Here is a 22,599-nt window from a genome sequence, read left to right as displayed (position 1 = left end):
TGATTGGCTACTTGCAATATAGTTGGAAATTCAATATTTTTTATTTATATAATTCACTCTTATTAGTATTTAAATTTAAATTAATTTAAAAATATTTTAAAAAATTCGTACTATTTGCTAATTGAAATTTTAAAGTTATTTTATTTTTAAATATATTATAAAAATTTTCAAAATTTTGTGTCAGTGTTTTTTTTTATTACATTAAAGAGTTAATATGTTGATTCTGCCACTAATTATTTATGGAAAAATAGCGTTTTAGGAAAATGTTTAGGAAATTTTGAAGGATTTTAATGAGTCAATCTTCCTGTACAAAGAAATTTCCAAGCTCATATATAACTAAACACTCATGATTAATCCAGGTTACCTAATCCATGACTATTCGTTATTCTTCCTCCCAGCCTACCTGTCTACTGAATATTTATGAAGTTTGCCCTCTCTTTATTTATTTTGACAAGCAATATTTTTTTTTATTAAAAAATAGAGATTAAATAAATTATGATATCGAATAAAGAAAAGTTTAATTTTTTTAAATGAATTTAAAATTAATTTAATTTTATAAAATTAAGGGACAATTAATAAATATTATTCAGAGAATAATAGTATAATACTTAATATCTAAAGTTAATAAAAAACTGACTAGTAGATTTTTTAATACTTTAAATATGTTTTAATTAATTTTTTAAATTAATAAAAAATTTATTTAAAAAAATTAATAAATTTTATTGAATGGCTAAATAATTATTTTTTCTTCTGATATTACGAGGATTTACTGTGGGTGTGTAAACTTAGTTGGAGAAAAAGATGTTATGTCTAACCGTTTCTCTGTTACAGTGTTACATGTCTTTGTCACTCAAATCTGCACATACGGATGGATGCGTCACAACACCCTTTCATGTCAGGCGACCATTTAATTTTTCCAGCAATAAGGCTGCGAGATGACTGGACTTGTTCCCCTACCTCTTATTACATCATTAGGCTAGACTTCCCTCGGATGAGTCCGTGCGAGTGGCCTGTCTGACCTGCTTCATATCACCGGGTTGAGATACGCAGCGTGAATTGATATGCTTGAAAAAGTCCTGATGGGTCTTGAGCATGCGTTATTTTTTAGAGTTTGACCTTACCCGTACATGTAAGAAATCCAACAGTCATCCCATTATAATAAAATTGAACCGGGGTTAAGTGAGATTGCAAAATTGTAGGCTCCAAACTTGCCTAATTTGTAGCTAATTTCTTCATCTACGTGGACTAATCCCATTGGATTTTGGAAGATTATAGTATGTAAGATCAAATTTTTATTTTTTTTTCCTAATAATGGATAAGGACTTGTGATTTTTTTTTTGTCCAATTTCATTAAAGTGAATCTTGGATTGAAATAAAAAAGTAAAGATGTTAGGAGAAGTGGGATTGCTAAATTTTAGCATCCAAAACTTGCCTAATATTTAGTTAAATTCTTAATCTATGTGGACTAAGCCTTGTAGATTTTGAAAATGTTGCTTAGATTTGTAGACTTTAGATTAGGTGAATGCATGATTAAATCTTTGAGCTTTAATAAGAACAAATTATTACTTAATTTTTATAGTATATTTAAAAAATATATTAAAATATTTTTAATATTTTAAAAAATCTATTAATTAGTTATTGTTAATTTTAATTGTTAAATATTTTATTATTTAATTTTTATAATTTAAAAAAATTATTAGTTGATTTATTAAATTTATAAAAAGTATATTAATTATAGTTCTTTTATACGAAGAGCACTTAAAAATTTTTATAATATTTAACGGTTAAAATTAATAAAAAAAAATTCACTAGTAGACTTTAAAATATCAGAAACAATACATTTTCCAAGTTTACCTATTATGACTTAATGCAATAAGATGATTTGAGATTAAGAAGAAAATAAAATTTTAATATGTGTGAGTAAACTTAACTTGAATGGTTCACGCATTTTTTCTTTCTTTATTTTTTTTTGTTCTCTAGTAATGGATAATCTTCACTCCGTTACAGTACTACCTGTTGCTATAATATAAAAGACGTACGTAGGGATGTATTCTCCTTCTCTTCATCATAAAATGACTATTTAATTTTCTTTTATCGCTCATATCGATAGAATCATGGTGTAGATGGGTCCGTTCTCCTAACCCATCAAATTAAGTAAACTGATCCTTTTTTTGTTGAGTTTGGATCCCGATCTGTTCGATCTGTCTAATCTGCTTGAATGTGGTTTGATTGTGCGTTAATAAATTGATTTGCATAATGAACTCTAATAAATTTTAAGCCTCGTACAAATATTCGACTATGGTCTGGTCCAACGATCATTATAATGATTGAAGGAATATATCACTCATTCTGGTATACCAAATTCGAGTTCATATTTTTCTAATTTCTTACTGAAAAAATGTCCAAGTTTACTATCTGATATATTATTCTTCTTTAACATTCCTGGACATAAAAAAAAAAATCTTTAAAATTATCCAAATTTGCCAATAAAATTATATGTTACATTACTGAATATTTTAGCAGCTTCTAAGTTCAAATTATGCGTTCGTCACTATCGATAATGAAAGTAAATTATAATTTTTTTATAAATTATATATATATATATATATTTAAAATGGATCTATCAAATTATAGTGAAATTTATATAAAATTTATTATAATTAAAATCGTAATATAGCTTTTGTATTATAAAACTTCCCATATTTCAGTTATATGAATCAGAATGATTTTTTTTTAAAAAAAAAAAATTATGATGTGATCCAAATTATTTTTTTTTTCCTCCATAAATCTATCAATGATTTTACTTAAATAATGGGTATTCTTAATTAATTATTTTATTCTAAATCAATCAAATGACATAACTTTAGATAATGCATTTTGTTAGGTATATGCTTTTTGAAGATGGCAGCTGTCTTCTTTAAATTATAAGTAATAATATTTTAAATTTAAATTATCATCATATATTTCCATTGTAAAAAAATATATATTTTTTTTTAATTTTAAATAATATATCAACATTAAATTAGTATATAAATATGAGAATTTTTCAACTAACAAACATTGGATTTGGCCTTATTCTTAAATGGACATCAAGGAAAATGTATGTAGTACTTAATATTGACTGGATACATTAAGTGAAGAAAATATATTTACATTATTGAAAAAAATTTGAACATTAAATTCATTTATTGTGTTCATAAATGAAACTTATATACATATTTAATCTATAAATAAAATTTAAAAAAATATTAAAAAATAATTTTTTAATTATATGTTAGCATTTTTTAATGGTGTTAAAAAATTATTGTTATTTGTTAACGATATAATATCATAAATACTATTTCGACACAAATTAAATTATAAATTCTATAGTGAAAATGAATAAAATTACATAATATTTTTTTATTTTTTTAATAAAATTTAATTATCATGATTATTTGTATTAAAAATAACATTAGCTTTTGTCATTTTGCCATTTACAATTAGCAGTAATGTAGATTTTAAATATTTGTGAACTCAATTAATTTTTTTTGAATAATTAAATATGAGCTTTAAGGAAATTAAAATGCTATTTCACCTTTACCCCTTGGTAATGTCAATGTTGTAAATAAAATTATATAAAATAACCTTGATTTATAAATTAGATTAATTTATTTTCAATATAAGTTTATTTCTACATGAATACATAATCATGAGAGTATTTATCGATGTGATAAAACTTTCCAATTTAACAAGGCTACATTATATCATAATAGAACATCAAAAGTATTAATAAATTTTTCCTTTTTTTTTTTTTTTGAAATTCAGAGACACAATTAAATTTATTATTTATTAAGCTATGTATATATATAATTCAATTCTCTTTTGCTTAAAAATTTTTTATTTAAAAAAATGTAAATGTAAAAAGATACATAATTTACAGATCTTGAGTAGGGGTGTAATCGAGTCGAGCCGAGCCGAGCTTTGTAAAGCTCAAGCTCGTTTATTAAAAAAGTTTGAAAGTTCGAGTTCGACTCGAGCTCTAATATTTGATTCGAGCTCGACTCGAGAATTAAATATTATAATCGAGCTCGACTCGTGAAAGGCTCGTTCGATTTAATAACGAGCCTAATTCGAGCTCGAGCTCGAAAAGCTCGATTAAGAAACTCGTTAATAAAACTCGAGTTCGAACTCGGAAAACTCAATTAAGAAACTCGTTAAAAAAGCTCGAGACCGAGCTCAAAATTAAAAAGTTTGGTTTGAGTTCAAGTTCAGGCTCGAGCTCGAATTAATAATTACACTTTAATCAGTTTTTAATCATTATTAATTTAAATAATATAAAAAAAAGAGAGTGTACATAAAAAAAATTACGTAACACAATTTATAACTAAAATAACACAAATAACTATAAATTCAACAACATAATAAAATTAGATTACACACAAAGTTTAATATTAAACGAATAAAGTTGATTCAAACTTCCAACAGTTGAAATAAGCTAATATAATTTAATTATCTTCATAATCATCTTCATGCTTGTTCAATTAGTTAACTTGAATTTCAACTTCAACATCCATATAACCTTAATTAATTATTATTAATATACTTTGATAATTATTATCATCTTTTATATTGTATGCTTAATTATATACAAAATTTTTTTTATAATTATACTTTAATTTTAAAATGTATATAATTTTTACAACTCAATTTATCATGTAGTACTATAATTTTAAAGAATACTTATTATAATAATTAATATTAATTATTTGTAATTATACATTAATTTTATAGAATCTTATTATAATAATTATATACAAAAGATTTTTATAATTTAATTTTAAAGAATATTAATTATAATAATTAATCTTAATTATTTATAATTTTCAATACTATAATTTTCAAGTATTTATAATAGTTTAAATTTTATAACTTTATAGTTATTTTTATTTTTTTAATAATACATGAACTTATTCATAAATTTATTTAACGAATTGGTTCATCAATTTATTTAAATAATATTACTCACGAGCTTATTTAACGAGTCTGCTCGCGAGCCTTCTTAACGAGCCTGCTCGCGAACCTTCTCAACGAGCCAGCTCGCGAGCCTAAAAACGAGCAGCTCGCGAGCCTAAAAACGAGCCAGCTCGCGAGCCTTAACGAGCCGAATATTATGGAGCTCAAACTCAGCTCGTTTAAGTGACGAGCCTCAAAATTGAGTTCGAGCTTGGCTCATTTAAAAAACGAGCCGAACTCGGTCGAGCTTTTATCGAGTCGAATCTCGAGTAGCTCACGAATAGCTTGGCTCATTTACGGCCCTAATCTTGAGTTTCTATATTGATATAATCATATCATTATCCAATAATGATTAGGTTTCTGAGCAAAATAAAGACTTCTTTCCAATTTAACAAGGGTACTATATACTCCCTCTATTTTTTTTATTTGTTATTTTAGAATTTTTTTTTTCAATTTCTAAATAAATGACATTTTACAATTTCAATACTTCATTAAATATTTTCTTTCCTTATTTACGCTTTAATATGTGGAGTATTTCTAAAACATTAATCAGGTTTATCGTATTTATATAGGCATTTTAATTAAAGGAAAATATAATATTTTCTTAATTCTATTTTTGTTAAAATCTATTATATTTACTACTTTTCTTAATTCGTGTGAAAAAATTGACATACAAAAAAAAGAGCATCACAGTTAACGATCAAAAGAATTAATGAATTTTAATAATTAATTTAGAGACAAATTTAAGTTTATTTATTAAGCTATTAAGATAAACATAATTGCAAAAATATAGACAAAATTGACTGCTATAGCTGCATTATAGCCATCCATTAGAAGAAGACATTCCAAAAAGAATAAGGAATCCATTAGAACATGTCTTAAAATAATCACACAACAACATTTCATCACATAGTTCTTTGAAAAATCAGCCATGAAGAATCTGACAAATAGAGGCAACTGAAAGTAAAAGCCACCATTCACGCATTGCAGGACATGGGTGCCAAGGCTAAAATTAGCATCTCAAGAAAATGTTACAAAGTGTCGAACATCTAGTAGCTACAGAAAAATTTGGGAACTACAGAATTATGCAGTGATCGATTTAAGCATCTCTTTGTTTCGATTACATAATTAATCTCAGATATATATTGAAATACCTCATCCCTTCACTATTTTGTTGATCTAAAACTGCAACTAATTAGTGTGGCCAGCTTTGAGCACTCTAAATTGCAAGAGGCGGATAAACATATTTTGTCAAAAAATGCAAATTTTCAAAGGCAGGATAAACTAGTAGTAGAAAATTGGTTTGTATTCATGACAGGTGTCATTCACAAATGTTCGTTTGTGATTCACCTCTTTCCACGACTTCCAGGGCCAGATCTTGGACCAGGGTACCGAGAAAACTGAAGCCTCAAGTAGTTAGAGTCATGATCATGTTCATCCATCTTATAACCTGTAGAATCAAATCCGTAAAGTTAGCATCACCTGGCATTTCAGAAAAACAATAATAATGGAAAGATACATAACATAAGACTCTAAGCTATAGCACAGATAAATCATTTATTTGGAACTTTGACATATAACATAAGAATCTTTCTTATTTTCACAATTATATATAACATAAGAATCTTTCTTATTTTCACAATTAAATCAAGTCAAATGATAACATAAGAAATAAGCTTTCATTCGAAAGATTAATACAGTTCTGCTTCAATATTGTCAGCTACCATGATTAGGAAAATGGGTTATTGCACAGAAGTTTGTCCATATATAATGCATCAAAGGTAAGTGTTGGCAAATTAATGACAAATAAGACATCAATAAAATAAATATACAAACACACAAGTGCATGCACACATGTATACACAACAGCACATAACAGAAAAGCAGCTGACATAGTCAATAACACTGGTTTCTTTCAAGATTGATGTAAAAGAATGTCCTGACCTTGCAAGGCGCTCAATGCAGTTGCTGCACAGGCTGGATTTTCAAAATCAACAAAACACAAGATAATAGGATCTCCACCACGCTGCAAGATCAACAGATCATTTCCATCAAGCCAAAATGCAAGAAATCATATTGGTAACAGAGGTTTTTAAACAGGAACTTACATGCTTGGATTCTTTGCTAACAAGTCTTACTTCTTTATACCCCACAAAAGGGCGAAAGATATCTAAAGATCAAGTAAAGGAATACAAAAGAAGGGAGAAAAGGAGGGAACACCTCCAGTAATAATGAGCAAAATAAAGGTCCAAAATATTGTATAATAACATTGTTACAGCATCAAGAGGATACGGGCTACTTCCCTCTTTGTGCTGTCAGGAGGGAGTCCCTCAACGTATAGTGTGCTGGAAGCATCTGGAGGCAGGGGTACAGTTTCACGAACAGGCCTAGCTACCTTATCCACTAAAGGCTGACTACGGAAAACAATATCCTGACCACTTGGTGCCCGATCTGGACCTCTAGCCTGAGGACGGGCCGTTATACCAGAATCAAGTATTGGAAGACCAGTCATAGCATTACCGGCAGTCTTTGCCAACCCAACGCTCAACCCACTAGCTTCTCCGGTAGAAAAAGGAGTAATTTGCTTCAAAAGCAATTTGGATGAGTATTTAAGCAAACATCCTGTAGTTCATGATAGGAAAAATATAAAAATAATAAAAAAAAAAAGCACACAATTTAAAGGGATACCGCATTTTGGAGATATCGGTCATATGCTGATCCAATTGTTTTTGTGTCCTTCACAGCCTGGTACCTGCTATGACCATCATCTCTTGAATAATAACTATGAATTTCATGACCTGTGGGCAACCCTGAAGATGGGAGATCTGCAAGCTCAAAAACAATAACTTAATTAATTTTACCCACAGCAGTATCCAACTTCTCTTGGTCAAATTTATACATGAAGCAATCTAACATGGAAAATGGCATGGAAGATGAATTCTAGAAAACAACAGATACCTTTATTTGTATTTCAAATACCAAGGCATTTAATTTATGAGAACCATAATTTATGCATCACATTAGAAGTGAATTGACTATCAACTTCCACCGTATGCCTTCCCACTTGTATCAGGACAAAGCAAAGGTATGCATACACATATTTAATACTAGGAAGAGTACTAACATCTGTAACTCCTGACATTTGTTAACCAATATCATCCCAAAAAGGTTTTTAGCTTAAGTAGAAAACCCACCCAAAAAGATTAAAGGCAGGTAACCGTTAAGTTGAGAAAAAGCCAATTGACAAATTTGTTTCAATTGACTTTAGGATTTTGCAGGAAGGAAATAACAAGAAAATGCTTCCACCTTCTTATTAAGTTTCAGACTAGAATATCACAAAAGGGTATGTCTAAGGTCGATAAAACTCAAGAATATTAATATTGCAACGATAAATCATCTGTTGCAGCAACTTGAGGCAGTGTAAGTTGATAATTCAGCAAAAAAGAAAACTTTAACGTCTAACAGTCACTTATTTAACTTCTATCCAATAAGGAAAGGCTGGAAAAAAAATTAAGTAATATTTCAGCAACATGGTTGTTAACAAGACATAGTATTATCAACGATGCAGACCATAAAAACAAATTACTAATAAGAAGAATCTTAGAATGACTTGAATAAGAGGTAATGCATGAAATGAAACAACAATGAAGGTCAAAAAGAGTGACCAAAAACACTAATTACATCATTAATAAGGGCTAGGTTCCCCACTGATACACATTTGTAAGTGACTATAATTTAGGTGGACAATCCAGGGATCTGTATCTTGCATAGTTCCAAGATATGGTTCAAGAAAAATGCAGGAATTCCATCTACAATAACTACATAATCAGAGAATAAAATCTTCACCTCTTAGTATGACTCCAAATTATGCTAATCCCAATTTTAGTTATTGATTTACCATAAAATTCACCAGGTCCCAATGCTATTGTTGCATTTAAAAACAGGATCAGGTATACTAATTGGGTCCTAATTCTTTTTTAATACTAAATTTCTGTGATTTCCCTGCCCTGTTTAGAATCAAGAATTTTGCAAAATTGAATTCATTGATTTGTTTTTGGTAGACTCCCACTATTGGAATGAAAAAGCCAATTCACTTAAAAGAATTCATTTTTGAAAGAAATAAAAATTATGTAAGATTATGAAGAAATTTCATGAAGTTAGACTCCAACTAAGTTTTGGATTATGCCTTACTAAGGAAGAAGTAACTATGTAAACCGCGACACAGAAAAGAAATGTTTCTATTCATTTACACAAAAAGAAAAGAGAGGAAGTAAATACCGTAGTCGGAACGAGGTCGTTTTAAACTGCCACCAGAGAGGAGAAGATGCTGCTGCTGCTGCTGCTGCTGATTCCAGTAGCCGTCCGTCATATCTCGGACTCTCTAACGTCAAATTTCAGCGAGAAAGAGAGAAATTTCCGACTTCAGCTATGGAATGGAGATTTGCTAAACGATTAAACAGAAATGGAAGCCCTAATTTCTATGCCGGTTGATTGGGTCTGTTTTTAATTTTTTTTTTTTTCCCCCGAAGATTGGGTCTGTCGGGTCTCAGGTCAGGGGAATGGGATGGGGATAATTCAGTGATTCAGTGCGGAAGACTTCATGTATTCTTTATATCCCTCCAATCAAATAGAGACACGTCAAAGTACTTGTGACACCTTGAAAAAACTAAAGGCGCTTATACTATTTCTCAAAACAATAACTTAGGCTAGGAGCCCAAATAAATCCTCAACGATGCCCAGGAAAATACAAGGATTAAAGAAGAGCTACTAAGGTCTTAATAGATATGTAACAACAGGATTAGATCTAAAAGTTTAGATCCACAACAAAGCAGCCTCAGACTCATAAGTCCACAATAAAGAAACCCTATACTGCACAGAGAAATTTATGCTCACCCTGGCCATCCCTTCTACTGGTCAGAGAGTGGGTTTTTCTTTCCCACCTCTGGATGATTTTCTTTTCCATTTGAGTCTATTTTATTTTTTTACAGCAGATCCTATAGAGTGTTTGAGGGTTTCTTTAGATTTGCTGCTTTTTTTGTGTGTGCTCTTTTTGTTCTCTCTGATTCTTCTTGAGTTTTTTTGATATGCATGCAGGTTGTGGAGAGCTTAGTAACATATCTAGAAGCCACATGCATGAAAGTTTATGTTCTTCTCTCCTCTTTTCTAAAGATCATTTGTTTATACTTCAGTTTGGCTTTAGATCCGTGGGTTTTGCTATGAGAGATTGAATGTTTTTATCTTGTTGCTAATCATCTATGGGACCATATACTGTCTTCCTTGTCTGCTGGACGGTTGATCTTTAAGGCGGACTAAGATTGCCAATGAGCTTTGTCAGCAGCCTAATGGATTTGGTTGCTTGTGTTTTCATTTGGCTTTGTTTGTCTTTCCAACGACTTTGAAACCTCCCCCTCTGGTGTCTTGCAGCGGTGGTTCCATCCTCACCAAGCACATGAGTCTAGGATTCTAAACTGTTGTAGTTGGTCCTTGGGTCCGGATTTGTAATAAAATTTTATTTCCTTATGACAAAAACAGAAAAAATCAGCGCTTTCTGCATATGATGTGAGGTTTGGAATTTAAATGAAAGCCCCAAAGGGAATAAGCCCATTTGTAATTCCGCTAGTAGAATATTTGCCATTAGTTTCATTTCTATTTTATTGCAACCTTTTTAATTCAATTGGCCTATGTGTTAGTGAGATGTAATAAAATATAATGTAATTAAATAAAATAATTAAAATATATAATTTTGTTATATATATATATTTTTTGTTCTAACAAACATGTGCACGTTGAAAATAAAGTTAGGAGTTGACTATAGCCTGGTTGTATCAGTTGCTTTGAGCCAACTTTTTCTATTTGCCTTGTTTGGCGGAGCGACTGTTCAAATTGTAATGTAATTTATTTTTATTTTTATTTTTATTTTTATTTTTTTAAAAAAAATATAAGAAAATAAAAAAAATAGCTAAAATTTAAATTTTGAAGAAGAGAAAAATAAACTTTTAGAAAAAAAAAATTATGAGGGAAACCACAAATTCTAAAAGAATATTATGAAATTTTCATGAAAGGATATATCCTGATATGTAAAAAAAACAAATTAATTATTATATTTTTCAAAAAAAAATTTGCTTTTGCTATATCTGAGCATTAATGAACTATTAGTCTTATATAATAAAAGTTTTTAAAGCATTTCGTTTTTATTTTGAAATTAAAATAGAAATAGATAAAAATATTTCCAACAGAAAATACAACTCATTTACTTAAATACAAAATTATTATTAAAAAAATTTGATTCTTTTACGTTTATAAAATAGAAATAAATCTAAAATATAACGGATCACTGTAATTATTTAATTTTAAATCAATCTGAATTTAAAAATTAAAAAATTAAATTATTAAAATTTTTAAATTAAATTAGATTAATATAATAAAAATAAATAAATAAATAAAATTGATAATTATCCGGGCGATTCGATTCAATAAAAATAAAAAATTAATAGAGACGGAAATAACTTTGGTTCAAATCACAAACGTTTCAATAAATAAGCCATCCAATAATGGAAGCAAATCCAACTACTAAAGTTGTCAACGCATAAAAAAAAAAAAAAAAAAAAAAAAAAAGAAGAAGAAGATTTGGAAGAGTAATGGTTCTTCTGTTGCAAGCAGCAAGCCATCCATCGCGAGGAGCAATGGCGAGACGCATTGAACTCAAAAACCATGAAAACTAAATCCAACTGTGGACCAGTTGCCCGCAGAGAATGGCGCCAAGGGAGACATTGAACTCTTGAAATTTAAATAATTTTCAGGAATAGAATTATAATTTTTCAAATATTATCATTCAGATTAAAATTAAAAATTTTGTAAAGATTTAATTTGATTTATTTGTTTATTAATTTTATTCTTTATAATAAAAAAAACTTAATTATTTTTATTTTGGAAAAATTATATTTTAAAATAATTAAAAGTACATATGATTTTAAAAAAAATATTTAATTATTTTAGAATAACATTTATAATAAGTTTTTAACTTTTAATGGTGCCTTGGAAATGTGTTCTCATTCATCTCCCAGGCGATTTCATGCTCTCTCTCTCTCATCGGCCTGTACTTCTTTTCTATTTTCTTTTTGTTTTCCCTCCTTGACTCCCTGCACTTTTTTTATTTTACTACGAACACTCCTCCGTTTCTCTCTCCCGCTCGCTCGGCTTTTCATCCTCTCTGTCTCCGCCGTCCGGCTTCCTCCGTCTTCTCCGGCGCCGCAAGTCCGTTTGGGACCTGTTCCTCTTTTTCTGCTTGGCTTCGCCCCTTGCAAAAGCTGCTTCCATTCGCCGGGAAACAGCTATTCGTGAGCTTAGAGACACCATTGATTCTGTTTGCTTTGTCAGTTAGAAGTGGCAGTTACTAACTTTTACTTGGGAATTCTTTTGGCCTCTGAAAAGACTTGTAGATCTGAGAAAGAGCTGATTTTTGCTTGAGAACAAGTGGAAGAGGTGGAGGGGTTTTGATGTGAGGAGTTAGTAGATGGTATATGATGTACGGAGCTCCGGTGAGCGATCGGAGAGGGAGGTGGCGTGTTGGTGAATATCTTCACATGGAATGGCAGATCTTGTTAGCTACGGTAATGCCGAACGTGACATCAAGCAGGTTCTCTTTCGCTCCTTATTTGTCGCTCCCTTGTTTTTCTGTCTACCCTCGAGCGTTAAACTTTTATTAAAGTTGATATTTTTTATTTTGGCTTAATTTGGGTTAAATTTTCTTAATTCTTCTTTTTGCATAATAAAATTATGGGCGTGAAATGCCGACCATCCCGTTGCCAATTTTGCTTTTCTTTTTCTTGTTTATTTGATGCATAGCTATAGACAAGCAGTGATTTTTCTTTTCTTTGCAATTTTCATTTTGTTGGGAATCATGTGTGACCATTTTGAGCTTTTTTAAATAATGCGCACATTGCATGGAGTAGGGCCTGTTTGGTGTAAGGAAAATATTTCTCTTATTTTTACCAATGGCATATCTTTCTTAAACTGGATATTGTTCACAAATGCCTATATTTTTTCTTGACCCTTTTTAGAATCTTTTGTGGGTAAATTTTTGGAACTTTTTAAGTGCCTATTTAAGCAATTTAAATGCCGCTTGAAGGTTTATTTGGAGGAGAAGATACCATTGAAATTCAAATGATAGTATATGTGTCTGCCCAATGCTAAGACTCTACGGATTATCCTTATGCTAGATATAATAGTTATAATCTCTTTGGGTTTAAAGAGTTTTACTATGGTGACTTTGTCAAATAATAGGTCTCATTATATATTAGGTTATTGAACAAAACCTGAATTATTCTCTATCAAAGGTTTAGTAAGAAGTTCATAGTTGAAATGGCAAGGTTGCACCAAAAAAATATCGTTCCCATGTGAAATCTCCATTAACTTGATGCTGCGTGACTGGAAGTTTCAAAGCTTTATGACTTTGTTGTGCCAAATCTGTGCAACATAGTTAACTGAATACCGAGCCAGCATTTTTTGGTGTCCCTGCAGTAATTTAATCACTTTGTCAATGGAGTTATCCTTATCAGTATAAATTATCATTATACCTTTTACAGGCATTAATTGCTTTGAAGAAGGGTGCACAACTTCTGAAATATGGTCGCAAGGGAAAGCCAAAGTTTTGTCCATTTAGACTTTCTAATGTAAGTTTGCTTCTTGACTTTTGAGCCTGCTAAGAACTATGCCCTCAGATGTCATTGCCATATTTTCTGCTTGGTTTAGGTGAAACTATATAATCACAATGTGCTTCAATATGAGTGAATATTCATAATGCTCATGACATAAGCTTTCTGTTTTCATTTTTAGTATAACAACCTGTTGTAAACACATTTATGATAAAAAAAAATGATTGCAGCATGCGGATTGGTTTTTATTGGGGGTGGGGGTGGTGGTGGAGCTCTTTTATGCTTTGTTTGTATTCATAAAGATCTTAAAGGGGTGTTTCTGTTAAAGTAAACCACAATTCCTGAGAAGGTCTACTCACTTGGGGTTAATTCCACATTCTTTTACATGGCTAGTGGAGGTTGGCTATACAAATATAGTTGGTCGAGTGTCTGTGTGCATGGATCAGTGTAGAAGCTGAAAAATGCAAATAGCAAGCTTGTTGCTTGTGAAGGAGTTTTAGAGTTGTATGTTATTATATATACCCAACCTATCTTGGCTGTCTCCTGCAGTCTTTTGTGAAGCTGGGCCAATATGTTCCTGGTCTTTCTGTGTTAAATATCTTATTTACGTTCAGATGCTTATTGACTCCTAGCTCCCTTCTAAAGATATCTAATGACTTGGTGTTAATATTCTAAAAGATCCTGCTATATATTCCATGATATGTTTTCTTTTTCTTTTAACGTTTTTATTCTTTTCTAATGTGTTTATTCTTTTGATCAGTTTTCATATTCTCCAAAGCTTCGTTTGAAATTCTGAACTCTATGCTTTTCTCCCTATGTATTTTTTCAAACTATCATATAGTCATTGCTCTGTTATATAAAAATAACAGGATGAAACAACTCTGATCTGGATTTCAAGTAGTGGTGAAAGAAGTTTGAAATTAGCTTCTGTCTCTAAAATTTTACCTGGACAGAGAACTGTAAGCTTTCTATATCTATTATGCGTCAGTTTCATGTTTTTATCTTGATAATTAGTTTGTTTTGATAATTTTACTCAGTGACCCTTGTATTGCAAATAATATTCTAAAATTTCTATTTAATGTGCTGCCAGGCTGTTTTCCAACGTCATCTCCGTCCTGAAAAGGACTATTTATCTTTTTCTCTTATATACAATAACGGAAAGCGGTCCCTTGATCTGGTTAGTTGATGATGTGGTGTGATTACTTTTTAGTTCCTTATCTTCTGCTTAAACTGTGAATTTTATATTTTTTTGCTCTCTAGATCTGCAAGGACAAAGTTGAGGCAGAGGTGTGGATTGCAGGCTTGAAAGCATTAATATCTTCTGGTCAAGGTGGACGCTCTAAAATTGATGGATGGAGCGCTGAAGGTCTCTACCTTGATGTAATTCCTCCTATTTTGATCTGATGGCTTACTTTCACTTTATGTTCCTCCCATTTCCTTGCCCCACGTGCAATCTTGATTTTACTCCTATGTTACATTTATACCTTAACAATGTGATGGCTAATCACAGTGGCTTGCTTAGTGGGGGATGGGAGCTGGGGTAGACATGTGAAGGGAGGTTGGTTGTTTACAATATTTGGTCAGTTAGGCTTATACTTTTTAGTGTTTTCTACTGCTTTAGGCATAGTTAATAAATTATAAACTAACTTGGATTATGGGTTTGTTTTGGGCCAGTTAGGTCCAGTCCATTCAACTATGTGCTTTAATAATTATTTTTAGTACAATAACAATTTTATAGAGGCTCAAAGTGTTATAATTATGAGATTTCTTCTTTCATACTGCTTGTCTGATATTACATGGTGAACTGATTTCAGGACAGCAGAGACTTGACATCAAATAATGCAAGTGACAGTTCCATTAGTGTCCCACGAGATATTAGTTCTCCAGACATTTCTGTCAGTTTTAATCCAAGTGCATCTCCAGGGAGTTCTCGACCTGGGAATTCTCCAAATTCTGATCGGTCACATGTAGCATCAGACAACACAAATATGTTAGTTAAAGGATCTGGTTCAGATGCTTTTCGAGTTAGTGTTTCTAGTGCCCAAAGCACTTCCAGCCATGGTTCTGCACCAGATGATTGTGAGGCTTTAGGTGATGTATACATATGGGGTGAGGTCATATGTGATAATACCGTAAAGGTGGGGGCTGATAAGAATGGTAATCATTTGAGCAGTAGAGCAGATGTGCTTCTTCCTAGGCCATTAGAGTCTAATGTAGTTTTAGATGTGCATCATATAGCCTGTGGAGTAACGCATGCAGCATTAGTCACAAGGCAAGGTGAAGTTTTTACATGGGGTGAAGAATCTGGTGGATGGCTTGGCCATGGTGTAGGCAAGGATGTTATCCGACCTCGTCTAATTGAATCTTTGGCAGTTACCACCATTGATTTTGTGGCTTGTGGAGAATTTCATACTTGTGCTGTTACAATGTCTGGAGAACTCTATACATGGGGAGATGGCATGCATAACGCAGGGCTTCTTGGTCATGGGACTGATGTAAGTCACTGGATACCTAAGAGAATCTCCGGTCCACTTGAGGGACTTCAAGTTGCTTCAGTAGCTTGTGGTCCATGGCATACAGCTTTGGTAACATCAACAGGTAAGCTTTTTACATATGGTGATGGAACATTTGGTGTATTGGGCCATGGTGACAGAGAAAATGTTGCATATCCTAGAGAAGTAGGATCTCTCTCAGGGTTGAGGACTATTGCTGTTGCATGTGGGGTGTGGCACACTGCTGCTGTTGTGGAGGTTGTTGTCACACAGTCTAGTTCTAGTGTTTCATCTGGGAAATTGTTTACTTGGGGTGATGGAGACAAAAATCGACTTGGACATGGAGACAAGGAACCTCGACTTAAACCTACATGTGTGCCAGCATTAATTGATTATGATTCTCACAAAATTGCCTGTGGGCATAGTTTGACTGTTGGCTTGACCACATCAGGACAAGTCTTTACAATGGGGAGTACTGTTTATGGTCAACTTGGGAATCCTTATGCTGATGGGAAGCTCCCTTGCTTGGTAGAGGATAAGCTTTCTGGAGAGTCTGTTGAAGAAATTGCTTGTGGTGCATATCATATAGCAGTTTTAACATCCAGGAATGAAGTTTACACATGGGGAAAGGGCACCAATGGGAGGTTGGGCCATGGAGATGTTGAAGATCGTAAAACACCCACTCTAGTTGAAGCTTTGAAGGACAGACATGTGAAGTATATTGCTTGTGGTGCAAATTACACAGCAGCTATATGTCTTCATAAATGGGTATCTGGTGCTGAGCAGTCACAGTGTTCATCATGTAGACAGGCATTTGGGTTCACCAGAAAGAGGCACAACTGCTACAATTGTGGACTTGTGCACTGTCATTCATGCAGTTCCAGAAAAGCAGTGAGGGCAGCCTTGGCTCCTAATCCTCGCAAACCATACCGTGTTTGTGATTCTTGTTTTGTGAAACTAAACAAGGTATCAGAAGCTAGTACTCATAACAGGAAAAATTCTGTGCCTCGTCTTTCAGGTGAAAACAAAGATAGGCTGGACAAGAGTGAGGTAAGGCTGTCAAAGTCTTCATTGCCTTTGAATTTGGACTTGATTAAGCAGTTAGATAGCAAAGCAGCCAGACAAGGAAAGAAAGCTGATACTTTCTCCCTTGTTCGCTCTACTCAAGCACCCTCATTGTTACAGCTGAAGGATGTTGTATTGTCCAGTGCTGTTGATCTGCGACCAAGAGTTCCAAAAACTGTTATTGCACCATCTGAAGTAAGTGCCAGGTCAGTGTCACCTTTGTCAAGGAGACCTAGCCCCCTACGTTCTGCTACACCTGTTCCAACAACGTCAGGACTCTCATTTTCAAAAAATGTAACTGATAGTTTGAAAAAAACAAATGAGCTTTTGAATCAAGAAGTGCTTAAGTTGCGTACACAGGTATATTGTTCATACCTTTGGGCCAGTTCTTTGTATAATTCAGTTTTTTACATGATTAGTTTTCCACTTTGTTCTCTCTTTTGGAGTTATGGTGGGTATCAGGGGAGGCGGGGGAGGGATTGGAGTGGGGTGTTTCATATTGGATATACCCTTTTTCGTTTGTGCAAAGGATGCTTAGTTTTTTTCTGGTTATGGATATGGCTTAGGTTGAGAGCTTGAGACAGAGATGCGAGTTCCAAGATATAGAGATTCGGAAGTCAGCAAAGAAGGTACAAGAAGCAATGGCATTAGCTGCAGAAGAATCTTCCAAATCCAAAGCTGCAAAAGATGTTATAGGGTCACTTACAGCACAGGTACCTTCTCTTTTGGTGCATTGTAGTTTGATATATAATCACAATGAACATGTACCATCTAATTTCCCCAAGAATAGGAAAAATCTCTTGTTTTTAGCCATTTAACTCTCTTAATTATAGTTACACAGTTCTGAAAAAAATAATACCATATAAACTCAAAATTTTCGTTCCATTCTTCATTTTATATCCCTCATTATTTTATGAGATAAATCCTTCTCTTATTTAGAGTTGTTTGTCTTGAATCTATACAAAGTCACAATTAATCTCACATTTTCCTATGAAGTTAAATGAGGGTTTGAATAGTGTAGAAATATAATATTTTGTTGTAGTATTTCATAATAAAGATTACAACCTATTTATATATAATCCCTAAGATTAAGCAACTAACCCATTATCAATATTTACTTCATATACTAATATATTACTTCCTATAATCTATAACACTTCTCCTCAAGTTGGATTATAAATGTTAATCATGCCCAACTTGTTACATGTATAATCAACTCGTCCCATACAACTTAGCAGACACCAAATTTTGGAATCCAACTTCTTCCAATAATTGACGTATCCACAAAACTTCACAAACGGTTTTTGCCATGACTCGACATTTAGGTTCAGCACTAGAACGGGAGATCACTTTTTTTTAGCTTGGTAAAACGCCTTACACACATCATAAATACGAGAAATATTCCCTTTGGCAGAATATAGAAATTCCAAATACTCCATTAATTCTTTAACAAATTCAAAATGATTAATAAGACTAATCACCTTACTATGAATAGAATTTCGAATCCGTGAACAGTACTCGATAAACAGTACTCGTGAACAGTACCCGATAAACAGTACTCGTGAACAGTACCCGATGAATAATTCCCGTGAACAATACCTAATGAACAGAGCCCTAAGTCACCAAATGTTACCCTTTATGGATAACCAAATGAAGAGCCCTAAATCTCCAAATGTTACCCTTTATGAGTAACCCAAATAAATAGACCCCTAAATCTCCAAATGTTACCCTTTATGAGTAACCCAATAGAGTCTAAGTTTCCAAATGTTACCCTTTACGAGTAACCCAAATGAACAGAGCCCTAAATTTTCAAATGTTACCCTTTTATGTTTAACCCAAATAAACAGAGCGCTAAGTCTCCAAATATTACCCTTTTATAGGTAATCCAAATAAACAGAGTCCTAAGCCTCCAAAAGTTAATGAATAGTATAAAAAAGTCTCCACCCAATACCCAAACGGCAAACGAACCGCAAATCTGACAAGGGAGCTGCAAGGCGACTTTGGCATCCTCTTTAGGTGAACGGTGAGAGACAAATATTATTCTAGATGGATAACGCAAAAGAACAGGAGTCCTAACTCTCTAAAAATTACTCTTTTTGGGTAACCCAAATGAATAGTATCAAAAAAAACCTCCACCCAACACCCAAACGGCAAACGAACCGCAAATCTGACAAGGGAGCTGCAAGGCGACTTTGGCATCTTCTTTAGGTGGACGGTGAGAGACAAATATTATTCTAGATGGATAACACAAAAAAACAGGAGTCCTGAGTCTTCAAAAATTTAAGACTTGACGAGAGAGAAAAAAATAAATCTCTACGAACCTGGCTCTGATACCATGTAGAAATATAATATTTTGTTGTTGTATTTTATAATAAAGATTACAACCTATTTATATATAAAAGACGGTATCTAAACAGGAAGGAGAATCCCTAAGATTAAGCAATTAACCCATCTATCAATATTTACTTCCTATATTAATATATTTACTTCCTATAATCTATAACAAATAGGAAAGCGGCTTTCTTTTTATTTTTATTTTTTTAATAATGGGCATATATTTTTGGACATTCTAAAGGGAATGGTGGGCAACTTCTGTGGGACAATAAATATTCATATTATGGCTGTACAAACTGTTGTATATGTGTTTTGATAATTCACTTTTAGATTATTTCCAGCTGAAGGATATGGCTGAGAGGCTGCCACCTGGGGCCTATGATGCTGAGAACATGAGAACAGCTTACCTAACAAATAGTTTGGAGCCAAACGGTATTCATTATGCTGATGCAAATATATATCATTATGCTGATGGAAATGGAGGGATGCATTCAAGCTCTGATTCCATTAGCAGAACTTTTTTAGCCTCGCCCTCAGGAATTGAGTCTACATTGTCAAATGGAGCTCAGGATCCAGCTCATTCATTCGGGGATCCATCTCCAAACAATGGGAGGGTTGGCCATCCGGATGCAGGACTGCCCAATGGAGGTGGAGGGGTTCAGTCAATTAGTACTGTGTCAGATGAATCTAGATCTCTTCATGATGGTGATAATGGTGCGAGATCAAGGGATACAGCATTAGTTGCCAGCAGTAATCAAGTCGAGGCCGAGTGGATTGAACAGTATGAACCTGGTGTGTATATAACACTCATGGCCCTGCATGATGGATTTAGAGATCTTAAACGAGTGCGATTCAGGTAATTTTTTTACTATTCATATATCTTATTTTTAGATATTATCTCACTCTGAAAGGCTTGAAACTTGGAAAGAAACCAAAAGCTTATTGATTTGATTTTGTTCTCTTCTCAAGGAAGATGAACAAGCTGTGGTTTGCATATTGTTTGCAAGTAAAATGTTCTATTATGGATCTGATTCCATAAAATTTATTTGCAGCCGAAGAAGATTTGGCGAGCACCAAGCGGAAACTTGGTGGTCCGAGAATCGGGACAAGGTATATGAAAAGTACAACATTCGCTGGTCAGACAAGTCCTCATTTTCAGGCCAGGCGGCTCGCAGGTCCGAGGGAGCCATGTCATCAAGCTCCCAACCTTAGCAACAAAGAGAGGGAGGGAAGTTCTTTGGCAACACATTTTGTAAAGAAAGATGAGGCTAAGCCAACATCTGATTTTTTGTCCTCCTCCTGATGTTCTCAACCTCCTCTCTCCATGATTCATTTTTCCATTTTTTATTCCTAGGGTGTCTGCCATTTAGGAATCTGTTGTATTGCAGTGTAAATAAAGGCTTCAATGGTGAGTTAATCTGGGCAAGAAAGCTTTTGTTCTTTGCTTCCCCAGCTCCCACACTTCCCAAATGTTCCCATTTTCCTTGTACATGTATAATCCAATTTCCTCCAGGGGTGGTGCGGCCACTTGTACATATATCTCCGGCCACTTTGCAAGGACAAAATCTAGGGTGGCTACCAATTTTTCTCCGAAAAGACCGTGAAAAACAACAAATTGAAGCCTAGAAATATTTATGTAATTTTATAAAATTTATAAATTTAATTGTTTTCTTCTTTTATATGAAAAAACAAATAGACAGAGTCATGAGATTTTCTTTTATCAAGAGGATGATAAGAGCAGTTGCAAAAAATGTGATTACTTAATTGGGTATTTGTATATTTTAAATTTGAATTTCAATAAAAAAATGTTTATTTTTTAAAAAAAATATTTTCATTAGACAAACTGTGTAATTTTTTGAATTTTTCAAAAATTGAATTTAGATAAAATGATGTTTAATTTTTAAATATATATTTTTAAAAAAGTTATTTAATTATTTAGAACTAGAAAATTAAATATATATATATATATACATATTTTAAGAAAAAAAGGCACATGTTTCTGTAGCCTATAGCCTATATGTGATTAGGTAACCTGTTTAAACAGAAACTGAGGCGTTACACTGTAAAAAGCTAACAATAAGTTCCCAAATGGGGGCTTGTTGAATTTGTCACATTAAAAAAAAAAACATTGAAATTATTTTTATACTGATTACTCCTTACAAAAAAAAAATTATTATCTTTTTTTAAATTTATATTAAATTTTCAATATTACATTTTCTTAAACTACATATATATATATAATTTCACAAGAATTATTGGTTGCATTGAAAAATAATATCCTACCCTTTGCCATTGTTACAACAACTAATTTCAACAAGAATTATTGGTTGCATTGAAAAATAATAGGGTTAGTTTAACTATTCATAATATTAATTAGTTGAAATTCATGAATAAAAAGACATATCTAATACTTGTTGTAATTAATAGATTGTGTAGCTTATTGATATGGCTGATTTATATTAAATGTTTGATAAATTTTTATTTATCCATAAAAAAATTAATTTATTTAAATAAAGAAGGTAAAAGTATTCACAGGCTTATTCACAGTCTTAGTCTGGTGGTAAGTGCATCCGAGTAAATTTGAGAGATTTCAGGTTTAATCCCTATTCTCCATTAAAAAAAATAAATAAATAAAAAATAGAAAATACACAAAATAGAAAATGTTAGAATTAATGGTTTGTTTTTTAATCAAATTTGGAGATGTGGCTATCCATTGTCAACTCTAGGAGAAACGAAAATTTTTTAAGAAAAAAAAAAAGAGAAATATAGTATGGTGTCCCTTTTTTTAACCAAACCAACTTGAATTTTTCCTATGAAAAATACAAAGTTTAATGTTTTATTTAACGACCATTGACTTTAGGACTTTAATTGTCTTATTGAGTGGACCCAATTTCTCTAGATTTGAATTTCATTGCTCTCTCATTTGTCCACTTTTCAACTCGTTTTCATTTCGTCTGCGTCTAGATGATTCTCATTTTCGAACTTTTTTTTCATATTATTTGATTTAAATTGATTATTTTCTGAAAAATTTAAAATTTTTCTGGAAATAATTTTTTATT

The 22,599-nt window shown here is 32.2% G+C and overlaps 2 protein-coding genes across 7 annotated transcripts; one reads left to right on the top strand and one right to left on the bottom strand.

Moving 5' to 3' along the window:
* Window positions 1-5,947: 5,947 nt before the first annotated feature.
* Window positions 5,948-9,571, bottom strand: LOC110606004 (RNA-binding protein 2). The gene is made up of 6 exons (XM_021744713.2): window positions 9,274-9,571; window positions 7,684-7,820; window positions 7,288-7,579; window positions 7,104-7,165; window positions 6,940-7,021; window positions 5,948-6,445 (listed from the first exon to the last, which is right to left on the bottom strand). The coding sequence occupies exons 1-6, from the start codon at window positions 9,362-9,364 to the stop codon at window positions 6,342-6,344; spliced, it is 768 nt and encodes a 255-aa protein (XP_021600405.1). The 5' UTR covers window positions 9,365-9,571; the 3' UTR covers window positions 5,948-6,341.
* A 2,468-nt stretch (window positions 9,572-12,039) lies between these two features.
* LOC110606187 (PH, RCC1 and FYVE domains-containing protein 1) lies at window positions 12,040-21,219 on the top strand. 6 transcript variants are annotated; one of them, XM_043953224.1, is made up of 9 exons: window positions 12,040-12,631; window positions 13,581-13,667; window positions 14,519-14,608; window positions 14,740-14,826; window positions 14,910-15,029; window positions 15,464-17,566; window positions 17,773-17,919; window positions 19,882-20,396; window positions 20,593-21,219. In XM_043953224.1, the coding sequence occupies exons 1-9, from the start codon at window positions 12,584-12,586 to the stop codon at window positions 20,750-20,752; spliced, it is 3,357 nt and encodes a 1,118-aa protein (XP_043809159.1). In that variant the 5' UTR covers window positions 12,040-12,583; the 3' UTR covers window positions 20,753-21,219. The 6 variants fall into 6 exon arrangements, with proteins under 6 accessions (XP_043809159.1, XP_043809160.1, XP_043809164.1 ...); XM_043953225.1 differs by lacking the exon at window positions 14,519-14,608; XM_043953229.1 differs by lacking the exon at window positions 20,593-21,219 and having other exon boundaries at window positions 19,871-20,006.
* The last annotated feature ends 1,380 nt before the right edge of the window (window positions 21,220-22,599 follow it).

This window comes from Manihot esculenta, chromosome 18 (assembly GCF_001659605.2).
Source record: "Manihot esculenta cultivar AM560-2 chromosome 18, M.esculenta_v8, whole genome shotgun sequence".
Lineage (NCBI taxonomy): Eukaryota > Viridiplantae > Streptophyta > Magnoliopsida > Malpighiales > Euphorbiaceae > Manihot > Manihot esculenta.
The sequence above is the reverse complement of the archived record's forward strand: the minus strand, read 5'-3'. Positions and strand labels throughout refer to the sequence as shown.

Bases quoted from the DNA above. Each gene is read 5' to 3' on its own strand.
- LOC110606004 (XM_021744713.2), bottom strand. From the start codon at position 9,364: ATGACGGACGGCTACTGGAATCAGCAGCAGCAGCAGCAGCAGCATCTT. The intron at 7,166-7,287 runs GTATCCTCTTGA...CTTGATCTTTAG, and splicing joins CACAAAGAGGGAAGTAGCCC to ATATCTTTCGCCCTTTTGTG. The intron at 7,022-7,103 runs GTAAGTTCCTGT...TTGATCTTGCAG, and splicing joins TTAGCAAAGAATCCAAGCAT to CGTGGTGGAGATCCTATTAT.
- LOC110606187 (XM_043953224.1), top strand. From the start codon at position 12,584: ATGGCAGATCTTGTTAGCTACGGTAATGCCGAACGTGACATCAAGCAG. The intron at 12,632-13,580 runs GTTCTCTTTCGC...TACCTTTTACAG, and splicing joins CCGAACGTGACATCAAGCAG to GCATTAATTGCTTTGAAGAA. The intron at 14,827-14,909 runs GTTAGTTGATGA...TTTGCTCTCTAG, and splicing joins GAAAGCGGTCCCTTGATCTG to ATCTGCAAGGACAAAGTTGA.